This window comes from Penicillium atrosanguineum, assembly GCF_028827265.1.
Source record: "Penicillium atrosanguineum strain IBT 20685 chromosome Unknown utg000007l_segment0_segment0, whole genome shotgun sequence".
Lineage (NCBI taxonomy): Eukaryota > Fungi > Ascomycota > Eurotiomycetes > Eurotiales > Aspergillaceae > Penicillium > Penicillium atrosanguineum.
The window spans coordinates 471,102-488,891 of NW_026623139.1; the positions used below are offsets into that span (position 1 = coordinate 471,102).

Sequence of the window (17,790 nt, forward strand, 5' to 3'; positions counted from 1 at the left end):
CAGCCACAGCAAGTGCATAACCCACAGCAATATGACACAAAAACGAAACCGGGATATTCAAATTGTTCAGAGGAACCGCCGTCTCAGAGTAATGATGGGAAAGCAAAAATGAAAAGGTTGGTATGAGAAACTACAGGAAATAGAAAGCCAAGCAGAAATAAGGGAAAAGTACAGCCACGGGTCCTAAGCCAGCGTACCCAAGACCAGATGCCTACCACAAGCATCATGGGAACCCAGTCTAAGAAACGGGGAGAAGAAAAGAGTACAGCGGAAGAAAGAAGGCATAAATATGGTCGCGGTCATTCGGTCATTAACGTTGAGTTCCAGGGGGTCGTGAAAGTCCTTGTCTTGCCTTGGGAGTGTGTTAGTGACAGGTTACTGATAAGGATGGCTGGATGTACGTACCTTCATTTGTTCAATTCGTGCCTTCAACTGGCTGGTGACTTCAGCAGCCCGCTTCCAGTTTTCAGCAGGCTCTGTAGACCGGGGTTGCGCCTCGTCATCTGTAGCAGTAGCTGATGCGCGAGTAGATGATCGAGTAGGGCTGGCAATACCCGAAAGGCCGTAAGTCGGACTTAGCTTACGTCGGCCTAACCCACTCTCTCGGCTGCTGAAGCCTGGTGATTCAAGACCGCCGCTCTCCCCTTCTTCACTGTGATTGGCAGAGGCATAGCTTCGCGGCCGTGAGCTCTCGAAGCGAGATCCCATGTGAAGGCCAGATCGGGCGGCAGCGTTGTGTCCATTGCTAGCAGGTTCGTGGTACATTGAGTTGGCATCAGGCATACCCATGCTGCCAGCGTCGGAGCCAGCGTTGGTCGGGCTTAGAGCAGACGCGCGGAGGGCTCTAGCCAACTCACGCTTCAATCGTTCAATCTCTCTCTGTTGTTTCTGGACGTTCGTCTCAGCAGCCTCGGCATCACTCCGGGCCCGAACTAGCTGGGTCTCCTTCGCCTTGATGCTCAACACATCTCTTGTGTGATCTTCAATCAACTGCGCATTCTGGTTCTGGAGCTCGCTGATCTGAGAATTGACCTTGGAACGATCGGATTTCATATCTTCGATGATACGTGCAAACTTCTCCTTCTCCATCCGCAGCTCTTCCATTTCGGCTCGCTCGGCAGCGGTCATTCCTGCAGGAGCAGGAGGTGGAGCCGGTGCCGCCTCAGCAGCAGCTGGTTTCGCAATTGGTCGGCCAGCAAGACCACGACCGAGGCCGAACTTGGGGGCAGCAGGAGTGGGTGCGTCATCTTCAACAGGGGGAGGGGCGGCTCGTCGCGGCGAAGCGATACCAGCTGGGCCACCGAGCTTGCGCTGAAGCTTGAGACCACCCGGAGGAGCAAGTCCACTGCCAGCCTTCGGAACACCACCAAGCTTTGAAGAAACTCCCCTTGATGCTGGCTTCGCAGGAGGATCCTCAGCGGGGGGTGCGGCAGATGTTGGTTTCTTAAGTCCCATAGCTGGCTTCTTACCTGGAGCACTTTTTCTAGCAGCAGGAGGAGCAGCCTTCGGGGGAGGTGCAACTGGCTTAGGTCGTTCCTTGGCCTTCACCTCCGCTGTCTCGAAAAATTCCCTGACCTTGGTCTTTCGAATCTCGTCCAATCCATCAAGGTAGGGGTTCATAGACCGCTCGCCCAAGATCTTCATCAGGGTACCCAAAGTCTCAGCACCACCGGATCGCATGGCTTCGGTTGACTCAGTCAACAACTTTGTGCCTGCGTCGGCGATTGACTTGACCTCCGGCTTGGCTGGCACAACTCGGGTGCTGCGAAGACACCGGACCAAGAACTTGACAGTCTCCTGCTTGATTTGCGGATTCTTGTGCTTGAGGTATTCCATGATATCTTCCAAGCAGTCGGAGAGACTTGTAGCGGAGAAGACAGCATCCAATGCTTGACCCAAAGCGTCTGCCACGGTTTGCTTCTTCTCCTTCAGACGTTCTAGCATCGGCACCATAATGGTAGATCGATGTTTCACAAAGGCATTGCGCAAGCCCCTGGCCAACACGTCAACACAGTTGGCTGCTACTGCCACGACGGCAACGTTAGCATCCTTCATGCATTTTGCCAACCCTCTTACGATCTCATCATAGGGACCATCCTTGATCCGAGGCACGTTGATCGCATTGTAGAGAGCATCCAGGGCTTCTTTTCGGTCCTTCCATTTTGATGAGCCGAGCTGATCGTGAAGATCCTTGGGGATTTTGGGGAAAACATCAATGGGTTCTGCGAGATCGAAAACTTCGACCTCCGCCTCCTCTTCTTCGGCATATTCTTCACCTGCTTCTTCGTCGAGTCCATCTCCGCCTCCCGGGGCCGCGCTCGCCGCAGCCATAGCATCTTGTTGGGTTCGGGTGTATCGTTCTTGCTTCGCCGGAGGCTCTTGTTTGACGTTTTCGAACAGCTTTTCCATATCACCCTGCTGCACCGGCTTCAGATCGGCCCAGAAGAGAGGCTTAATGGCCTCACGGAGCCATCGATACAACTCCACAGCCAAGTTCTGTGCTTCGGCTCGGACATTCTTGTCCGCGTGACCGAACACCTTCGGCAGTACCTTTAATGTTGGCTTCGGGTCCACAATCTTGCATCCGAAGTTATGGTAGATGGCGGTCAAAGCTCCGAGGCTGCCTGCAATGACTTTGGGAACTTTGTGTGATAGCGTAGGTAAAAGTTCTTCGAGGACGGGATCGGCTTTATCCAATTCGACACATAAAAGGAGGGCCTCCAGGGCGCTAGCTTTACCAGCCGGTCTGGTACATGGGAGACCCTTCTCCGCGATGGGGCCAACAGTGTACTGCCGAGTCCTAGCGAGATATTAGCAACTCCCAACTCACAATTCGTGGCGGATATAGCAATTGTGAAACGTACCGTGTGCATGCTTGTGGACCTCCAAATTTTAAGAATGAGCAGTATGCCGCCAATCCTTCGACCTGCGCCGCAACGTTGGAATCGGCGACAGCCCCTTTCCACAAACTGGGGTCTTGTAAGAACGGCGTGAACACCGGGGCTGATTCATCGGGCGTCTTCTCAAATTGCGCTTTGGCGTCTTCGTAACCTTCCTTGCGGACTTTCCAGTTCTATTGAGCGAGTCTCAAAGTCAGCCACTTATTTGTCGGTTGAAGGGTCGTCCTCATATCACACTGGGGAATTTAGCGAACCTTGTGAGCGAACCGGTCCTGTAGCGGCAAGGAGGACAAATCTTGCTCGGCGTCGGCCATGGCGACGGGCTAGATGGTCAAGTAGTCGAATAGGATGTGAGACCGGGCGGAATCTGGATAAACCCAGGGTTAGTCAATCGAGCAATTGGAAGGTCGCGCATGCCATATAAAAGAAGAATAGAAGTAAAACGGTCTCCTAAGAGACCACCGGGTTCAGATGTCGTACGGTGAGGGTTTTGCTGCCCAAAGCAATGGACGGGAGGAATTCAAGTTCGTCTCAGTCCGCGATCAGGGGGGTTGATCTCACAAAAAGAGCGGTATAGCGAAGAAAAGGTTCAGAAAAGGTAGAAACCCCAGAATAAGCAACCCGAGGGGTAAGGTCAAGCGGGTCTGCGCTAGAGGGGAGAAATAAACAGCGAGCGGCGCTGAAGATCGGGAAGTAAACAAGCGGCCTTGGCGGTGTCGAGGGTTTGTTGTGACCCCGCGGTGGATCTTCACGTTGCTTCTCTCTTCTCGATTCTTTACACTGCTTTAAGATCTCAAGCTCCAACAATTTGCTTTGCGCATCCCATCCGAGCCCTTTCCCTTTGCGAGCGACAGCCTCCGGTGCGGAGGTGCAGCGAGGACTGCCTGGGAAACACACAAATCCGCCGGCACCATGAGCCAGCTACTCACGGCGCGACAGGCGGAGGAGCTGTATGCGCGCCAACTTCTCTTTCGTCGATACTGAAAAACTAATCCGAGGGCTTCTCTACTGCAGACACAAGTCAATCATCGCCTACTTGGCCTCCGCGAACCTGCCCCATAGCTCCGCAGCGCTACGAGAAGAACTCGGCGATTCGATCACCGTGGATGATAGCACACTGAAGAAATACGAGGGACTGCTAGAGAAGAAATGGACAAGTGTGGTCCGATTACAAAAAAAGGTGGGGAGCCTCCTATCAAAGGTGCCCTGAAAGATCCAGGAGACTGATTGCCGCGGTAGATTATGGAATTGGAATCACGATGCGCTGCTCTCCAGACCGAAATCGATACCGCAACACCTACATCACTGTCTCGACGTAACCAGGATCCGGCATCTTGGCTGCCTCGCGCCCCTCCACGCCACGACCTGGAGTCGCACAGGCTACCGGTGACTTGTGTCGCCTTCCACCCTATATTCTCTTCTCTCGCCTCTGGGTCAGAAGACACGACTATCAAGATTTGGGACTGGGAGTTAGGCGAATTAGAGCGGACAATTAAAGGCCACACGAGGGCGGTCCTGGATGTGGATTATGGCGGACCGCGAGGGGGCACGCTCCTTGCGTCGTGCTCCTCTGATCTCACGATTAAACTGTGGGATCCTGCGGATGAATATAAAAATATCCGCACCCTACCAGGACATGATCACAGTGTATCAGCCGTGCGATTTATCCCATCTGGGGCCGCAGGGTCCCCGATGTCCGGGAATCTGCTGGTATCCGCCTCTCGTGATATGACATTGCGGATCTGGGATGTGACCACTGGATATTGTGTAAAGACATTGCAAGGACATGCCGCATGGGTGCGTGATGTAGCACCATCACCAGACGGCCGGTTCCTCTTTTCGGCGGGAGATGATCAAGTCCCGCGTCTCTGGGATGTTTCATCTGGAGAGACAAAATCTACTTTCTTGGGCCACGAGCATGTCATCGAATGTGTCGCATTTGCTCCCCCGACGAGCTACCAATACCTGGCTCCTCTCGCAGGACAAAAGAAGCCGCCGCCCACATCATCCTCGGCAGAATTCGTGGCCACAGGCTCGCGTGACAAGACTATTCGTCTCTGGGATGCCCGTGGTAATTTGATCAAGACCCTCGTCGGTCACGACAACTGGGTGCGCGCGCTAGTATTCCATCCTGGAGGAAAATATCTACTCTCAGTCTCAGATGACAAGACAGTGCGATGCTGGGATTTCACACAAGAATGCAAATGTGTACGCACAATCGCCGCTCATGATCACTTCATCAGTTCAATTCGATGGGCACCTCCATTGATCAAAGACAGTGGCGCCAAAGGCGAAGCCAACGGTGCCGAGGGTGCCGGCTCAAATGGGGTGAAAGAAGATCCCACTGCAGGCAAGATGTCCATTCGATGCGTTCTTGCAACCGGCAGCGTGGATCTCAAAGTCCGGGTCTTCGCATCGTGAGACCCACAACAAGCTGCTGGACCAAGCTTGCAAAAGGATCTCCACAAGGTCAGAGTGCAGGATTCTCTGACATGCGTCAGATCAACCTGCCTACGGGACAACGGTTCTCCGGGTCTGTGGCTAGGAGGAATTGGGGTTTAGAAGGCCATTTGTCGTTTCTGGGCAAAGGAGTTGGTTTCTCTTCCGTGATACCAGTGACTTACTTTCCATCTACAACTGATTTAGGGATTGGGCTGGACTCGTGTCCGCGGGAAGAAGAGGTCGCTTCCTTTTTCATGGTGTATACACTTTTTGATTTTTGTTAGGTGGATGCGCTCATCTTCTCGTACATACTTCTCTAATGCTGCAATTTCAAGGGATTGACCAATAAATCGTACGATTTAAAGACTCTTATCAATTACTTTAAAAAGATCAATAAATATACCCTACAATAATATCCCAAAGCCAAAATAGAACAGTAAGATGAAAGTTGTATAGTATAGTATAGTATAGTATAGTACAGTAAATGTCCGTGACAGTAGCACTATTGTCCAGTCAGTATGTGAAGGTTTCAATAACTGATTGTGAGAATTGCAGAATATAACAATGGGTATCAGGAGTAGACTTCGCCGTTTACATCAAGCACGACTTTGCGTGTCAAAGTGAGCTGGGTTAAGCGGAAGGGTTCATCATATAAATCCCAGGAAATAAAAAAAAAAAACAAAAACAAAAACACAGAGAGCGAAAAGGAAAAGAAAAAACGTACCGGTTATGATCCAACATGCAAAACCACGGATATCTAAAGTGACAGCCCAGAAGAGCAAAATTCGCAAAGACAAGCACAAAGCTTCAAGAATCAGACTGCGTTTGCATTGCTAATCTTTTCTCAACCAAGGCCTTGACCTTTCCAACGCGCTCATTCCCTTGGTGAATGCGGTGAATCATCTCCGCCTGCGAGAGTTCCTCGCCGGGGTTAAGCTCCAACATTGAAGCCAGATCAACCTCCTCACCCAACCGCCTCGATTCCCGGCGCACGTATTTGGCAGCCCAGCGCTTCTCACGCTCAGCCTGGCGCTCTTGAGGCGACATAACAGCAGGGCGCTCATCAATAGGAACAGCGAAGGGGGTAAGGATACGCTCAACGACGTGGTGAACGTGACGGCTCTTAGGGGCACCGGAGGAGAATTCAATCACGTCGCCCTCACGCAAGGAGTCACGGGGGTCAGAGACGAGGAAGCGAGTTTCCTTGGGGTAGTATTTCCGGATGCGCTTGTCCCAGAGGTTGTGGCGGAAGGAAACGGTGACGGTACGTTGCATGCGCCCAACAGAGACGACGGTGCCGGTCTTCAGGCTGGAGGCGTAGTTGCGGAGCATGGCAGGCCGTTTGAGTGGTTGGGGGCTGGATGCTTGTGGTGAAGGGGTGAATGATTGTGCGGATTCTGTGGATGTTGAGGCTTTTCGAATGGATTGTGTGATCGAGAGGGTGGATGGGAGGATTGATCGGGTCAGGACCAAGGGCGATGCCAGTGACCGGATGGGCAGGGACACCCGGAGGAGGTGGCTAGGAGCCATTGTGAATTGAGGCACTCTGCTGCAGCTGGCTGCTGATCAGGGTTGAAGGGAGCCAGAGACAGGTGCCTGAAAAGAGGCTGAGCAGGGAGAATGGGGAGGAGTGCTGGATAGTGAAGTTGCGGAGTCGCGGCGTTGAATCTTGAGAATTTCGTTAGTCGGGTTTGCACTGTTTGCACACCCTTCCAGCTAACTATCAAACAAACAACACTGGGTCCTCAGTTCTAAGTCTTCTTTGGTCTCTTTGGATTTCATTCAAGCGATTTTTTTATTATATTTATTACAAAGCTACGGTGACACCCTCAGTAAAGAGCTCGCCGGTATCCCTACACTTGCCGTGGACGAATAGGTCGTCGATCTTCTGGCTGTTATAGGCACTGAACTTGGGCGTTCCATCACCGTCATCCACGGGCTGCGACACTCCAAACACATCGCGTCCTATCGCTCTTTGGATAATGATGGCTTTAACAACACCAAGGCTCTGGTAGACAGGGAGAGACCCCTCCTCTGTAGGCTGAGTGTTTGCCAGAGCCTGGAGCCAAGACCCAATCTCAATGCCAATAGACAAATCCTGACACCGAAGAGAAGCCGCTAGCAGCAAGCCAGAAAAGCCGATTGTGTAGTTATTGCGAATAATGGAAGTCCGCAGGTCTGTTCCTTACGATATCCGCAGTAGCAGGCGTACCCACGCGATCTGATGGGCCTTGGTGATGACTTTAATTGGCAAGATCTAGACTACAGCACTGTTCAGCTGGCCGAGAAGCTGAAACCCGGGAAATGCTACAGCCGACAAGTTCGATATCAATGCTTTCCACAATCGTGGCGGCAAGTTCCTTCCTACCACGGCTTTTCTGATGCCTACGTCTCCCCAGATGCAAGTATCTACTACTACGGCCAGGCTTCCGCAAGGCAATTGAAATGGATGATTTCTACCGAATGTTCTTGATTCCCGGCATGGAGTAAGTTCACGTCCCTCCAAATAATCAACGTGATCGCTAACAAATATCAAATAGACACTGCTACTCAACTCCTGACAACATGAATGCCCTTTGGTACATCGCTGGAGCTGATCAAGCTGCTACCATCAACACTGGCACATACAGAACCCCTGGATACAGAGATGCTCTTCACGACATCGTCCTGGCCATGATGGCTTGGGTTGAGAATGGCACTGCCCCCCAACGACATCGTTGCTACCAAGTTGAAGAACGATACCACTGTCACTGAGGTCCTTCGCCAACGTCCGATTTGCCATTACCCTAAATAGGCCAAGTACGATGGGAAGGGTGATCCCGATGATGCCTCTAGCTGGGCTTGCAAGTCCCTTTACTGATTGGTGAATTGTTCTCTTTGAGATAGAGGCATCTCTCTTCGAGGATATATATCTTCTGCATTGAAGCGGACGATGCATCTAGCAACAGGGTTGGATTCAATATAGAATTTAGTTAGAAAGCAGAGAACTGTAAACTCAGACATTCCAATAATTGTCATTCTCCATGCGTGGTATCTTCTACTGCTTTTTGGCATCGTGCAACAAACCTCGCTCCTTGACCAGCTTCGAAAGCGCCTTCCCCGTCTCCCCCACCCATAGCCGCAAACCCCTCCGCCACGCCCTCGCGATCCCCAACCCTCATCTCCTGACTCATCTTAAATTTGCCCTGGATCTTTTCGATTCGAATCTCAATTCCGACAATATTTCGCTGCAACAACTCAACATACTTCTCTGGCGCCTCTTCCACTGTCCACGCCTTGGGCTTATCACCACCCATATACCCCATAATAGACTCCTCGGTATGCTGCGACAGATCCCGAATCTGCTTATGAAGGAAAGCGCCAGCCTCGGGCGTCTTCGAGTCATAGTATAGAGACAATTTGCCGTAGACCTGAACAGCGGAGTAATTCCAAGTAGGAACGACCTTGCCCGTATCTGGTTTTGTCTCAGTGTAGTATTTCGGTGTTACGTAGTGGTCATGTGTGCCGTTAAATATGACTAGGACATTATCGTCGAGGTCGAGGACATTGGGCTTATTCTCAAGTGCTTCGACTATGCCCTTCACTTGTGGGTTTTGCTTAGCAATGTGGGCGCGGAGTCGGCCGTTGGGTGCAGATTCGCCGCTTTCTTCCGGGAAGTCCAGTACACAGGGCACGTGGGTACATTGCAGGAAGTCTTGGGAAGATTTGACCCCGGTTATCAGGAGACCTAGTGGGTTTTCGCGGATGAACTGGAGGAGCACAGCAGTGTCCTTTTCTTCGTGTGCGTTTGGGAGAAACATCTTGAGGTTCGAATTGAGAGATGAAATCAATTGGTGTGAAATTTGAAATTGTAAGACGTCGGACAAAGACAAGAATATACAACCATCTACTTAAATGTCCCACTCAGAGTCAACCAAATTGCAAACGGAGTCATCTCGATGGCCGTTATACGGGACTACAGAGATAGAGGCAGGTCTATCCGAGACTAGGAATCCCGCGGAGAAAGCAAACATGAGAATTAGTCAATTTGAAAAATCTAGATGCCGGTCTTCCGCCAAGGAAAGTAACATCTTTATTTGATTACTTCTCATCAGTCGTTCTCTCTCGGACTAGGCATATATATATATCTTGTTCAATGGTAAGGCAGGTCTCCACCAGCCACAGTTTAGCATCGCTCCCGCACACCACGTTGGGTATAGCGTCGATCCACATACAGAATCTGGCAAGCTTCCATCTTTTCTTCGCCATCTCCACACACTTATTTAGAAGAGTGTGCGAGAGCGATGGCCTGTAGAGAGCCAATTCCTACCGCACAGATTGTCTAGATAATGTGCCTTCGAGTCAAAAATATGTATATTGAGGACGAACTCTATGAAGAAGCATCTTTTTCAACTATACAATAATTCAAAATCCACCATGAGCTCTCCCAGAATCGCCGTGCTAGTCAACTCACCACCACCCAACCAGGACTTCTGGAATTTGATTCAGATAGCTTGGACAGAATGTTTCAAAGCAGTAGCACCGACCGCAACAGTCCACTTCTACGACCCAGTTATCGAGCAGAAATTCCCCGATGCCACAAACTACGACCTCATAGCCCTAAGTGGCGGCAAGGCAGATGCATCCTCCTCAGAGTCCTGGGTTCTAGGCGTCGAATACGTTCGAACAGTTGTGCGCGACGCACCTAAAACCAAGATACTCGGTATTTGCTAGGGTCATCAGCCTATTACCAGGGCGTTTGGTGGTGTTGTCGGACCTGTACCCACGGGTCCTATTGTATGTCATCCCACTTTTATCTCCCATTCCTAACAGGTTTGTAACGAGCTAACTGTCTTCAGGCTGCGATCCAAGATATCGTCTTGACAGACGCTGGCAAGAAGTTCTTCCCGTTTTAAGCTAAGTACCCACAGCGAGCACCGGAACTCCATGACCGCGAAGCAGCCAAGGCAGCACCAGATTTTATTCACCGTGCCGTAAACCACGAATGTTTTGTCAGTGAGGCAAATAAGGTCCTCACTTTCCAGGCTCATCCTGGAATTTCCAATGTACTGGCGAAGAAGATGCTCCTAGAAGAAGACCCCGTGTATAATGGCAACGCGTCAGCTGCAGCGCTCGAACAGGAGGTTCAGAAACTGGATCACCCGACAGATGGCCTCAAATTGTTGAACTGAGTCATGCAATAGGTGAAAGAGCGATTGTAAATCGGGCCATTGGTTTTCGGTTTCCCTTACGAGATTCTTACAACCCATGAAGCGGGGGTAGAGTTAGAATTACAGGGAACGTTGAGCACCGGTACCAAGAATAGTTTGCGTCTAAGTGGAGAGAAGATGATTATCCTGGAACCCCAATCTGCAAAGCAACAAATCACAAAGCCCATGCTATCCGAAGTAAAAGAAAAGGTCAAGAACAGTTCGCCATATTAATGTCGTGAGAGCATCTAGTTTCGTTCAACGCGTGTCGAGCTCGCCGAGTCTACGCTTTCGGGGTTTCCTGGGCTTGGGACACAAGTTTCTTGGCTTGGAATTTGTCGGCGGAGTGGGCTGATATCCGGGTGAGTTCGGTGACGAAGGATTGGCCCCAGAACGCACTATTAAAGTTAGCTGAATGTCATGGCGCAAGTTAAATGAGGGCGCCTACCTAGTGTATTTGGATACGTATTTGTCCAGCTTGGCGAAGTTGAGAGCGCGCTGCTCGTCACTCATGGTGACGGCCTCTTGGTATGCACCAGCCAGCTCTTCCGTATTCCAGGGGTTGACAATGATGCTGCCGTTAAGACTCTGGGCGGCACCGGCAAATTCAGACAGCACAAGGCTACCATGGCGCTTTTGTTGTGTCGCGATGTACTCGTAGGCAACCAAGTTCATTCCATCGCGGGTTGAAGACACAATGCAGGCATCGGAGACGGCGTAGAGAGCAATCAGTTCGTCGAAGTTGACAGACTTGTGAAGGAAGTGAATGGGCATGAATTCTACCGTGCCAAACTTGCCGTTGATGCGGCCAACCAGCTCGTTCACCACCGCTCGCAGGTTCTGATACTCCTCGACGTCCTGTCGACTCGGTACCGCGACTTGGACCAGAACGACCTTGCCAACCCACTCTGGGTGATCGCTGAGGAAGACCTCCAGTGCATGCAACTTCTGCGGCACACCTTTAATGTAATCCAGACGATCAACACCAACCATGAGCTTAACGCCCTGGAACTTCTGCTCGAGCATCGCAATGCGCTTCTGGACCTTCTCCTTCTTCAAACCCTCCGTGAATTTCTCGGGGTCAATCCCGATCGGGAAAGCGCCACAAGTAATAATCTTGCCCTGGAACTCGATTCCATTTGGCGTCGTCGCAAGACCCCTACTTCTGTTAGCCGAATGCATCACTGCGTCTCCTGGTTGATTCACTCACAGTAAGCGCGAGCAACTGCTCAAGAAATGACGCGTGTAGTCGTAGGTGTGGAACCCAATAAGATCGCAATGCAAGACACCCAAGAGAAGCTCATTGCGCACGGGCAGAATCCGGTAGATCTCACTACTGGGGAAAGGCGTGTGCAAGAAGAATCCGATCTTTACATTCTGCTTGCTGTTGCCGATCTCCTCGCGTAGCATCTCCGGCAACAGCATTAAATGGTAGTCGTGGACCCAGATCAAATCGCCGTCCTGGACTTCCTTTGCAATGGCCTTGGCGAAAAGACGGTTTGCTTCCTTGTATGCTTCCCAAGCGGACTCGTCGAAGGTAATTTCACCGGGATGATAGTGGAATAGTGGCCAGAGGATGGAGTCTGTGACAAGCCACACTTGTTAGCATACGAATGACGTTCAACGGGACAGAGGGTACCGACTCGAGAATCCATTGTAGTGACGATCAGCCAGGTCGTCGTCGATGAAGACCGGCACCGCACCGTACTCGTCCTTCAAGCGCTGCTTGACCTCTGGGATCTCAGGCTCCGGCACCTCTAGGCCAGGCCAGCCATACCACTGGAAAGTGGTCGACTTGGACAGACCGCTCAGACCGCTCACCAGACCTCCAGAGGACATGGAGAAATCATATTTGCCATCTTCGGAGCGCTTGATTGTGATAGGGAGGCGGTTAGAGACGAGCAGCAGGCGAGCCTCGTTCTTTGGTTCTTCGAGGGTAGGCATGGTCGCGGAGGGATCGGATGGAGGTAGGGCGGAGTGCTAACAGCTCCAGAAAGTAAACGCCGAAAAAGAAAGAAAGTGGAATACCTGCCAGGGAGCAGCTTGGTTAGCGCGAAGAGACACGCGGGGGCGTTGAGACCGACTGGAAGCGAAACTCCAAGCTCTAAAGCTCGAGGGGTAAAAAAGCGCAAGGGCGGGGTGGACAATGTGAGGTCACGGCCCCGAAACTTGGAACAGCTAATGTGGAGTTCCTCAATATCAGTCACATCGACGTGAATGAGCAGGAGGCAGTTGTTTTTAAATAAACTATAAATGGAAGGCCTCGTTTAACCCGTCCTTATCATCTAAGGCCTATTCACGGAAGGGTTGGACAAATGCAGGTTTCGCCCGGCTAAAATCCGTCATCGATCCGTGATTGGGCTTGGTTCAACCCAACCAGTCACGTTTTACGAGGTCGGACCGGTATAGGCCCTGAAAATTAATTCCTCTCGGTAAACTATACCTTCGGTACAATGGGTCCTGAAGGCCAGGACCAGATTGTACAATAGGCCTCAAAAGGCCATGGCCAGGTTGCTGCCCGAAATGACCGTTTGCTGACGTCTGCGGAACCCGGTGATCTTACGTAACCACGGACCGGCTGCCGATGAAGTATAGTCATGTTATTGTGGAGTCTATAGAACCAGCTAGTAAGATCTGGTCTACAGGGCCTGGACATGCAAGAAGCTAACTGCGGATGATCCGCCATGCGCAGAACTCAACGTTGACAAGTCCCCGGTGTAATTTGCCCGGTCTATACACTACCATGGGAACTACAACGCAGACCTTTGCCCCAAACGCCATTCCCCGGTTTCATCATTGTGCACCGCTCGCCCCTCATTCTCCAATTTCATCAGCACCTGGGTAATTCCATGGGACGCTGGCAGATGAAGACTCTCCGGGACATCCCGATAGATAACCTTGACCAGGCCCAGCGGCGTCCAGCCCTTGCGCTCAGGCTCAGACTCGTTCTTCGCAACATCGAGCTTGCTGTACTGTAGAACGCGGAGCACCTCGTCTTCCCGCTGCTGACGGTGTTTGATGTACTCCGAGATGCGCGAGTTGGTGGACTCCATCACGGCGCCATGGCCGGGGTACCCACGGCCTTGGACACGGTTGAGCATGCGGTTGAGACTGACTAGATAGGTTTGGAGGTCTTCGAAGACGGCTGTGCCGTGGCCGAGGACATCTATATAATCATCAGTATATTCTAATATTTGAAGGTTGAGAGGTATCCCGATACGTACTATCACCGGTAAACATAGCATCCTCCTCCTCCAGCACAAAAGTCATATGGTCCACTGTATGTCCCGGGGTATGACACGCCGTCAGGGTAGCACCATCGACACTAAAAACCTGTCCATCATGAATATCCTGATGTCCCGTATCAGGCCGATGCTTAAAGACAGTAGCCTTGGGACAAATGCGGAGCAAGTCAGTTACGCCCTTGACGTGGTCCCCATGCCAATGCGTGAGCAGGGCCTGTTGAACAGTGGCTTTTTCCTCGGAGAGCACGGATTGCAATTTCTCCGCCCACGTGGGCTTTCCCTCGCCCGTATCAATAAGGATACGCTGATGACCACGGCCAATAAGATAGGTGTTGGTTCCTGGTGCAGACAGATGAGAGGGGGACGTCCAGGTCTGAATCGGGACACATACCTTGCAGGGTAAACTATATGTGCTAGTCAGCCCAAATTGTTGCCCAAAGGAACAGAATCAAAGTATCGTACCTTTCCCGGGTTTCCTCCTAGGATCCTGATTACTGAGGCGCTGAGGCGCTCGACTTCTGGTAAGGGGACGAGCTGGGCCATTGGTTTTGATTTGAAGCTCTCCGAGTTGCGGAAGTTAGGTTGGGCCAACCCTCAGCCGTCTATTATTAATAGGTCCAAGGTGCCCCGGATTAAGATGACGGAGCGGGGTCTTTGACGATTACCGTAGGGAGATTGTGCTTGAGATAAGTGGAGAGCTCACCATCCTCAGGCTCGGTCACGGAATGGCCGGTTCTAAAGTAACTGCGCATCGTGGAGACTGGGTCTTAGCCGCGGGGCAGCGAAGGACCGAGGCAGATTAGCTCATCTGGTCTAATGCCGCACTCGACCAGAGTGTCATCTACCATCGAACGGTACATTTACATTATTACGATCAATTTTAGAATAGTCTTAAGAATCTGAAAATGGTTGAACACAAAAAAAAGTGTATGCATACTATCCTCGAACATACAGAAACGATTTAGGGAAATCAAATAGCTATATCCATTGAGCCCACCCAAAAGGGAATCCAACGCAAGGCCAATAGGCCGAAAAACAAGATATCGTAAATTTTTCCCAGAGCGCAACTCCTCATACCAGGCTCGAAAAAGGGACAGGCACACACACAATGAGTGAATCCTTCATCAGGTTGTCACCCAGTTCCTCTTCTCTGGTCAATAAACACAGGAGAGAGAACATAGTTTACACGGGCGCCTCGCGGCAACCCTTGAGACGTGAGATAATTTAGTTGCCACCAGACTTGCGGGCCATGGTGTTCAGGGCGGAACCGTCAATGAACCATTCGATCTGGGACTCGTTGAAGGTGTGGCTGAGGGAGATGTCGAAGGGAGCACCACCGGCAGCGGGGTGGACACGGAGGGTCATGGGCTTGCCAACGGCGATCTCAGTGCACAGAAGGTCGACCTTGTCCTCGGGCTTGATCTTCTCGTAGTCGGCGGGGTCGGTGAAGGTAAGGGGCAGCATACCCTGCTTCTTCAGGTTGGTCTCGTGGATACGAGCGAAGGAGCGGGTGATGATGGCCAGACCACCGAGGTGACGGGGCTCAAGAGCGGCGTGCTCGCGGGAAGAGCCCTCACCGTAGTTCCAGTCACCAATGACAACCCACTTGACGCCGCGGGCCTTGTAGTCACGAGCAGTGGCGGGGACGGCGCCGAACTCACCAGTGAAGGTGTTCTTAACCTTGTTGGCCTCGCCGTTGGCCTCGTTCATGGCACCGATCAACATGTTGTTGGAGATGTTGTCCAAGTGGCCACGGTACTTCAACCAGGGGCCAGCCATGGAGATGTGGTCAGTGGTAGTCTTACCCTGGCACTTGATCAGGATAGGGAGGTTGGTGGCATCCTTGCCGTCCCAAGCCTCGAAGCCAGCGAGGAGCTGGAGACGGTCACTGTCGGGGGAGACAACGACGTTGATGGAGGCACGGTCAGCGGGAGGAGCCTGGTAGGTGTCCATGCCGGGGTCGTAACCCTGGCCGGGGAGACCGTCACCGGAGGGGGCCTTGAGCATGAACTCATTGCCGTTGGCATCCTTGAGCTTGTCGGTCAAGGGGTTGAAGTTGAGGGTACCGGCAACGGTCATGGCGACGACAAGGTCGGGGGAGGCGACGAAGGCGTGGGTAGCGGGGTTGGCGTCGTTACGGCCAGTGAAGTTACGGTTGTAGGAAGAGATGATGGAGTTGGCCTCACCCTTCTTGACGTCCTTGCGGTCCCACTGACCAATACAGGGGCCACAGGCGTTGGCAAGGATGACACCACCGTACTCCTCCATGGTCTCGAGCTGGCCATCACGGGCAATGGTGGCGCGAATCTGCTCGGAACCGGGGGTGATGGTAAACAGAGACTTGGCCTTGAGGCCGTGGTCGAGGGCGTCCTGGGCGATGGAAGCAGAACGGGACATATCCTCGTAGGAGGAGTTGGTGCAAGAACCGATCAGACCGACCTTGAGCTCTTCGGGCCACTTGTTGGTCTTGAGGGTCTCCTTCCACTTGGACAAAGGAGTGGCCAGATCGGGGGTGAAGGGGCCGTTGATGTGAGGCTCAAGCTCAGACAGGTTGATCTCGAGGAGCTGGTCGTACTCAGCACCCTCGTCCTCGCGGAGCTCCTTGGCGTAGTCGCGGGAGAAGTCACCGATGCTCTGGCGCTTAGTGGCCTTGAGGTAGTCGTACATACGGTCGTTGAAGGGGAACATGGAGGTGGTAGCACCAATCTCGGCACCCATGTTACAGATAGTAGCCATACCAGTGCAGGACAGGGAGTTGACACCGGGTCCGTGGTACTCAATGATGGCACCAGTACCACCCTTGACGGTCAGCTCACCGGCAACCTTCAGAATGATATCCTTGGGGGTAGTCCAGCCAGACATCTCGCCGGTAAGGCGGACACCAATGACCTTGGGGGCCTTCAGCTCCCAGGGGAGACCAGCCATGACGTCAACAGCGTCAGCACCACCGACACCGATGGCGGCCATGGCAAGACCACCAGCGTTGGGAGTGTGGGAGTCAGTACCGATCATCAGACCACCGGGGAAAGCGTAGTTCTCGAGGACGATCTGGTGAATGATACCGGAACCGGGCTTCCAGAAACCAATGTTGTACTTGGCAGTGGAGGAAGCGAGGAAGTCGTAGACCTCCTTGTTGATGTCGTTGGCACGGGCCAAATCCTTCTCGCCACCAACCTGGGCCTCAATCAAGTGGTCACAGTGGACGGTGGTAGGGGTCTGGACGGAAGGCATGCCAGCGGACATGAACTGCAGGATAGCCATCTGGGCAGTGGCATCCTGGCAAGCAACACGGTCGGGACGGAGCTTGAGGTAGGAGGTACCACGCTCGATATCCTGGCCATGGGGGTCGTCCAAGTGAGAGTACAGGACCTTCTCGGCGTAGGTGAGAGGGCGCTGAAGACGGCCACGGACGATGTCGAGGTTCTCGGACATCTTCTTGTAGTTGATGTAGTTGCCCTTCTCGTGAATGGTCATCTCGACCTTCTTGTCAAGGGGGTCATTGGCAATGGTAGCGAAGCTCCGGGGCCCGAGGAACTATAGAAAAAGTCAAGAGTTAGTAGGTGCTACGTTTCTGTGATCCCTCATCCTGTCCGATCCGGAGGTCGCAGGCGAGTGATATTGAGCCGAAACTGCTTACAAGACGGGCCTTGGGAGCCTATAGAAGAGAGAAGTTAGCAGTCAATTCAATCTTGATGGACTGGCGATGGCGACTGGGACCGGGGTGGAAGCAGTCGCGCATCAGCAGGCCGAGGTAGGGCGCAACTTACCAGCGCTCCAGCGCGCGCAAGGCGGGAAGTGATCATGATGGCAAGCTATCTCTAAGAGACAACACAACACATCCAATGCAAAAGCTACCACCTTCACCTGTGGAAGCAAAATAGAGAGTGGAGAGTGAAGAGGAAAGAGGGAAGAAGGAGAGAAAAAGGAAAGCTTGGAGGTTTTGAGTGGGCGAGAAACTGGGACCGAAGAGCCGTAACCGCTGTTACCACGGCGATACCGTACGCGTATTGTGTC

At 52.3% G+C, this 17,790-nt stretch overlaps 9 protein-coding genes across 9 annotated transcripts; 3 read left to right on the forward strand and 6 right to left on the reverse strand.

Moving 5' to 3' along the window:
* Positions 1-310: 310 nt before the first annotated feature.
* Positions 311-3,214, reverse strand: N7443_008360 (putative spindle pole body component; the record flags this gene model as incomplete). Its single annotated transcript, XM_056888416.1, has 4 exons — positions 311-352; positions 406-2,800; positions 2,865-3,073; positions 3,155-3,214. 4 exons carry the CDS (start codon positions 3,212-3,214, stop codon positions 311-313), a joined length of 2,706 nt encoding a protein of 901 aa, XP_056737718.1.
* A 598-nt stretch (positions 3,215-3,812) lies between these two features.
* Positions 3,813-5,321, forward strand: N7443_008361 (WD40 repeat domain-containing protein; the record flags this gene model as incomplete). Its single annotated transcript, XM_056888417.1, has 3 exons — positions 3,813-3,850; positions 3,915-4,080; positions 4,140-5,321. 3 exons carry the CDS (start codon positions 3,813-3,815, stop codon positions 5,319-5,321), a joined length of 1,386 nt encoding a protein of 461 aa, XP_056737719.1.
* Positions 5,322-6,149: 828 nt separating this feature from the next.
* On the reverse strand, positions 6,150-6,872 carry N7443_008362 (uS17 family ribosomal protein; the record flags this gene model as incomplete). Its single annotated transcript, XM_056888418.1, has 1 exon — positions 6,150-6,872. One exon carries the CDS (start codon positions 6,870-6,872, stop codon positions 6,150-6,152), a length of 723 nt encoding a protein of 240 aa, XP_056737720.1.
* Positions 6,873-7,787: 915 nt separating this feature from the next.
* N7443_008363 (uncharacterized protein) lies at positions 7,788-8,096 on the forward strand (the record flags this gene model as incomplete). The annotated part of the gene is made up of 2 exons (XM_056888419.1): positions 7,788-7,828; positions 7,883-8,096. 2 exons carry the CDS (start codon positions 7,788-7,790, stop codon positions 8,094-8,096), a joined length of 255 nt encoding a protein of 84 aa, XP_056737721.1.
* Positions 8,097-8,356: 260 nt separating this feature from the next.
* N7443_008364 (FMN-binding negative transcriptional regulator) lies at positions 8,357-9,142 on the reverse strand (the record flags this gene model as incomplete). The annotated part of the gene is made up of 1 exon (XM_056888420.1): positions 8,357-9,142. The coding sequence occupies one exon, from the start codon at positions 9,140-9,142 to the stop codon at positions 8,357-8,359; it is 786 nt and encodes a 261-aa protein (XP_056737722.1).
* Positions 9,143-9,758: 616 nt separating this feature from the next.
* Positions 9,759-10,513, forward strand: N7443_008365 (uncharacterized protein; the record flags this gene model as incomplete). The annotated part of the gene is made up of 4 exons (XM_056888421.1): positions 9,759-10,001; positions 10,056-10,118; positions 10,181-10,198; positions 10,253-10,513. 4 exons carry the CDS (start codon positions 9,759-9,761, stop codon positions 10,511-10,513), a joined length of 585 nt encoding a protein of 194 aa, XP_056737723.1.
* Positions 10,514-10,814: 301 nt separating this feature from the next.
* N7443_008366 (glycosyltransferase family 20 protein) lies at positions 10,815-12,475 on the reverse strand (the record flags this gene model as incomplete). The annotated part of the gene is made up of 4 exons (XM_056888422.1): positions 10,815-10,929; positions 10,980-11,690; positions 11,742-12,114; positions 12,175-12,475. 4 exons carry the CDS (start codon positions 12,473-12,475, stop codon positions 10,815-10,817), a joined length of 1,500 nt encoding a protein of 499 aa, XP_056737724.1.
* An 806-nt stretch (positions 12,476-13,281) lies between these two features.
* Positions 13,282-14,319, reverse strand: N7443_008367 (uncharacterized protein; the record flags this gene model as incomplete). Its single annotated transcript, XM_056888423.1, has 4 exons — positions 13,282-13,697; positions 13,756-14,115; positions 14,168-14,180; positions 14,239-14,319. 4 exons carry the CDS (start codon positions 14,317-14,319, stop codon positions 13,282-13,284), a joined length of 870 nt encoding a protein of 289 aa, XP_056737725.1.
* A 681-nt stretch (positions 14,320-15,000) lies between these two features.
* On the reverse strand, positions 15,001-17,579 carry acoA (aconitate hydratase ACO1; the record flags this gene model as incomplete). Its single annotated transcript, XM_056888424.1, has 3 exons — positions 15,001-17,310; positions 17,414-17,431; positions 17,544-17,579. 3 exons carry the CDS (start codon positions 17,577-17,579, stop codon positions 15,001-15,003), a joined length of 2,364 nt encoding a protein of 787 aa, XP_056737726.1.
* Between the last annotated feature and the right edge of the window lie 211 nt (positions 17,580-17,790).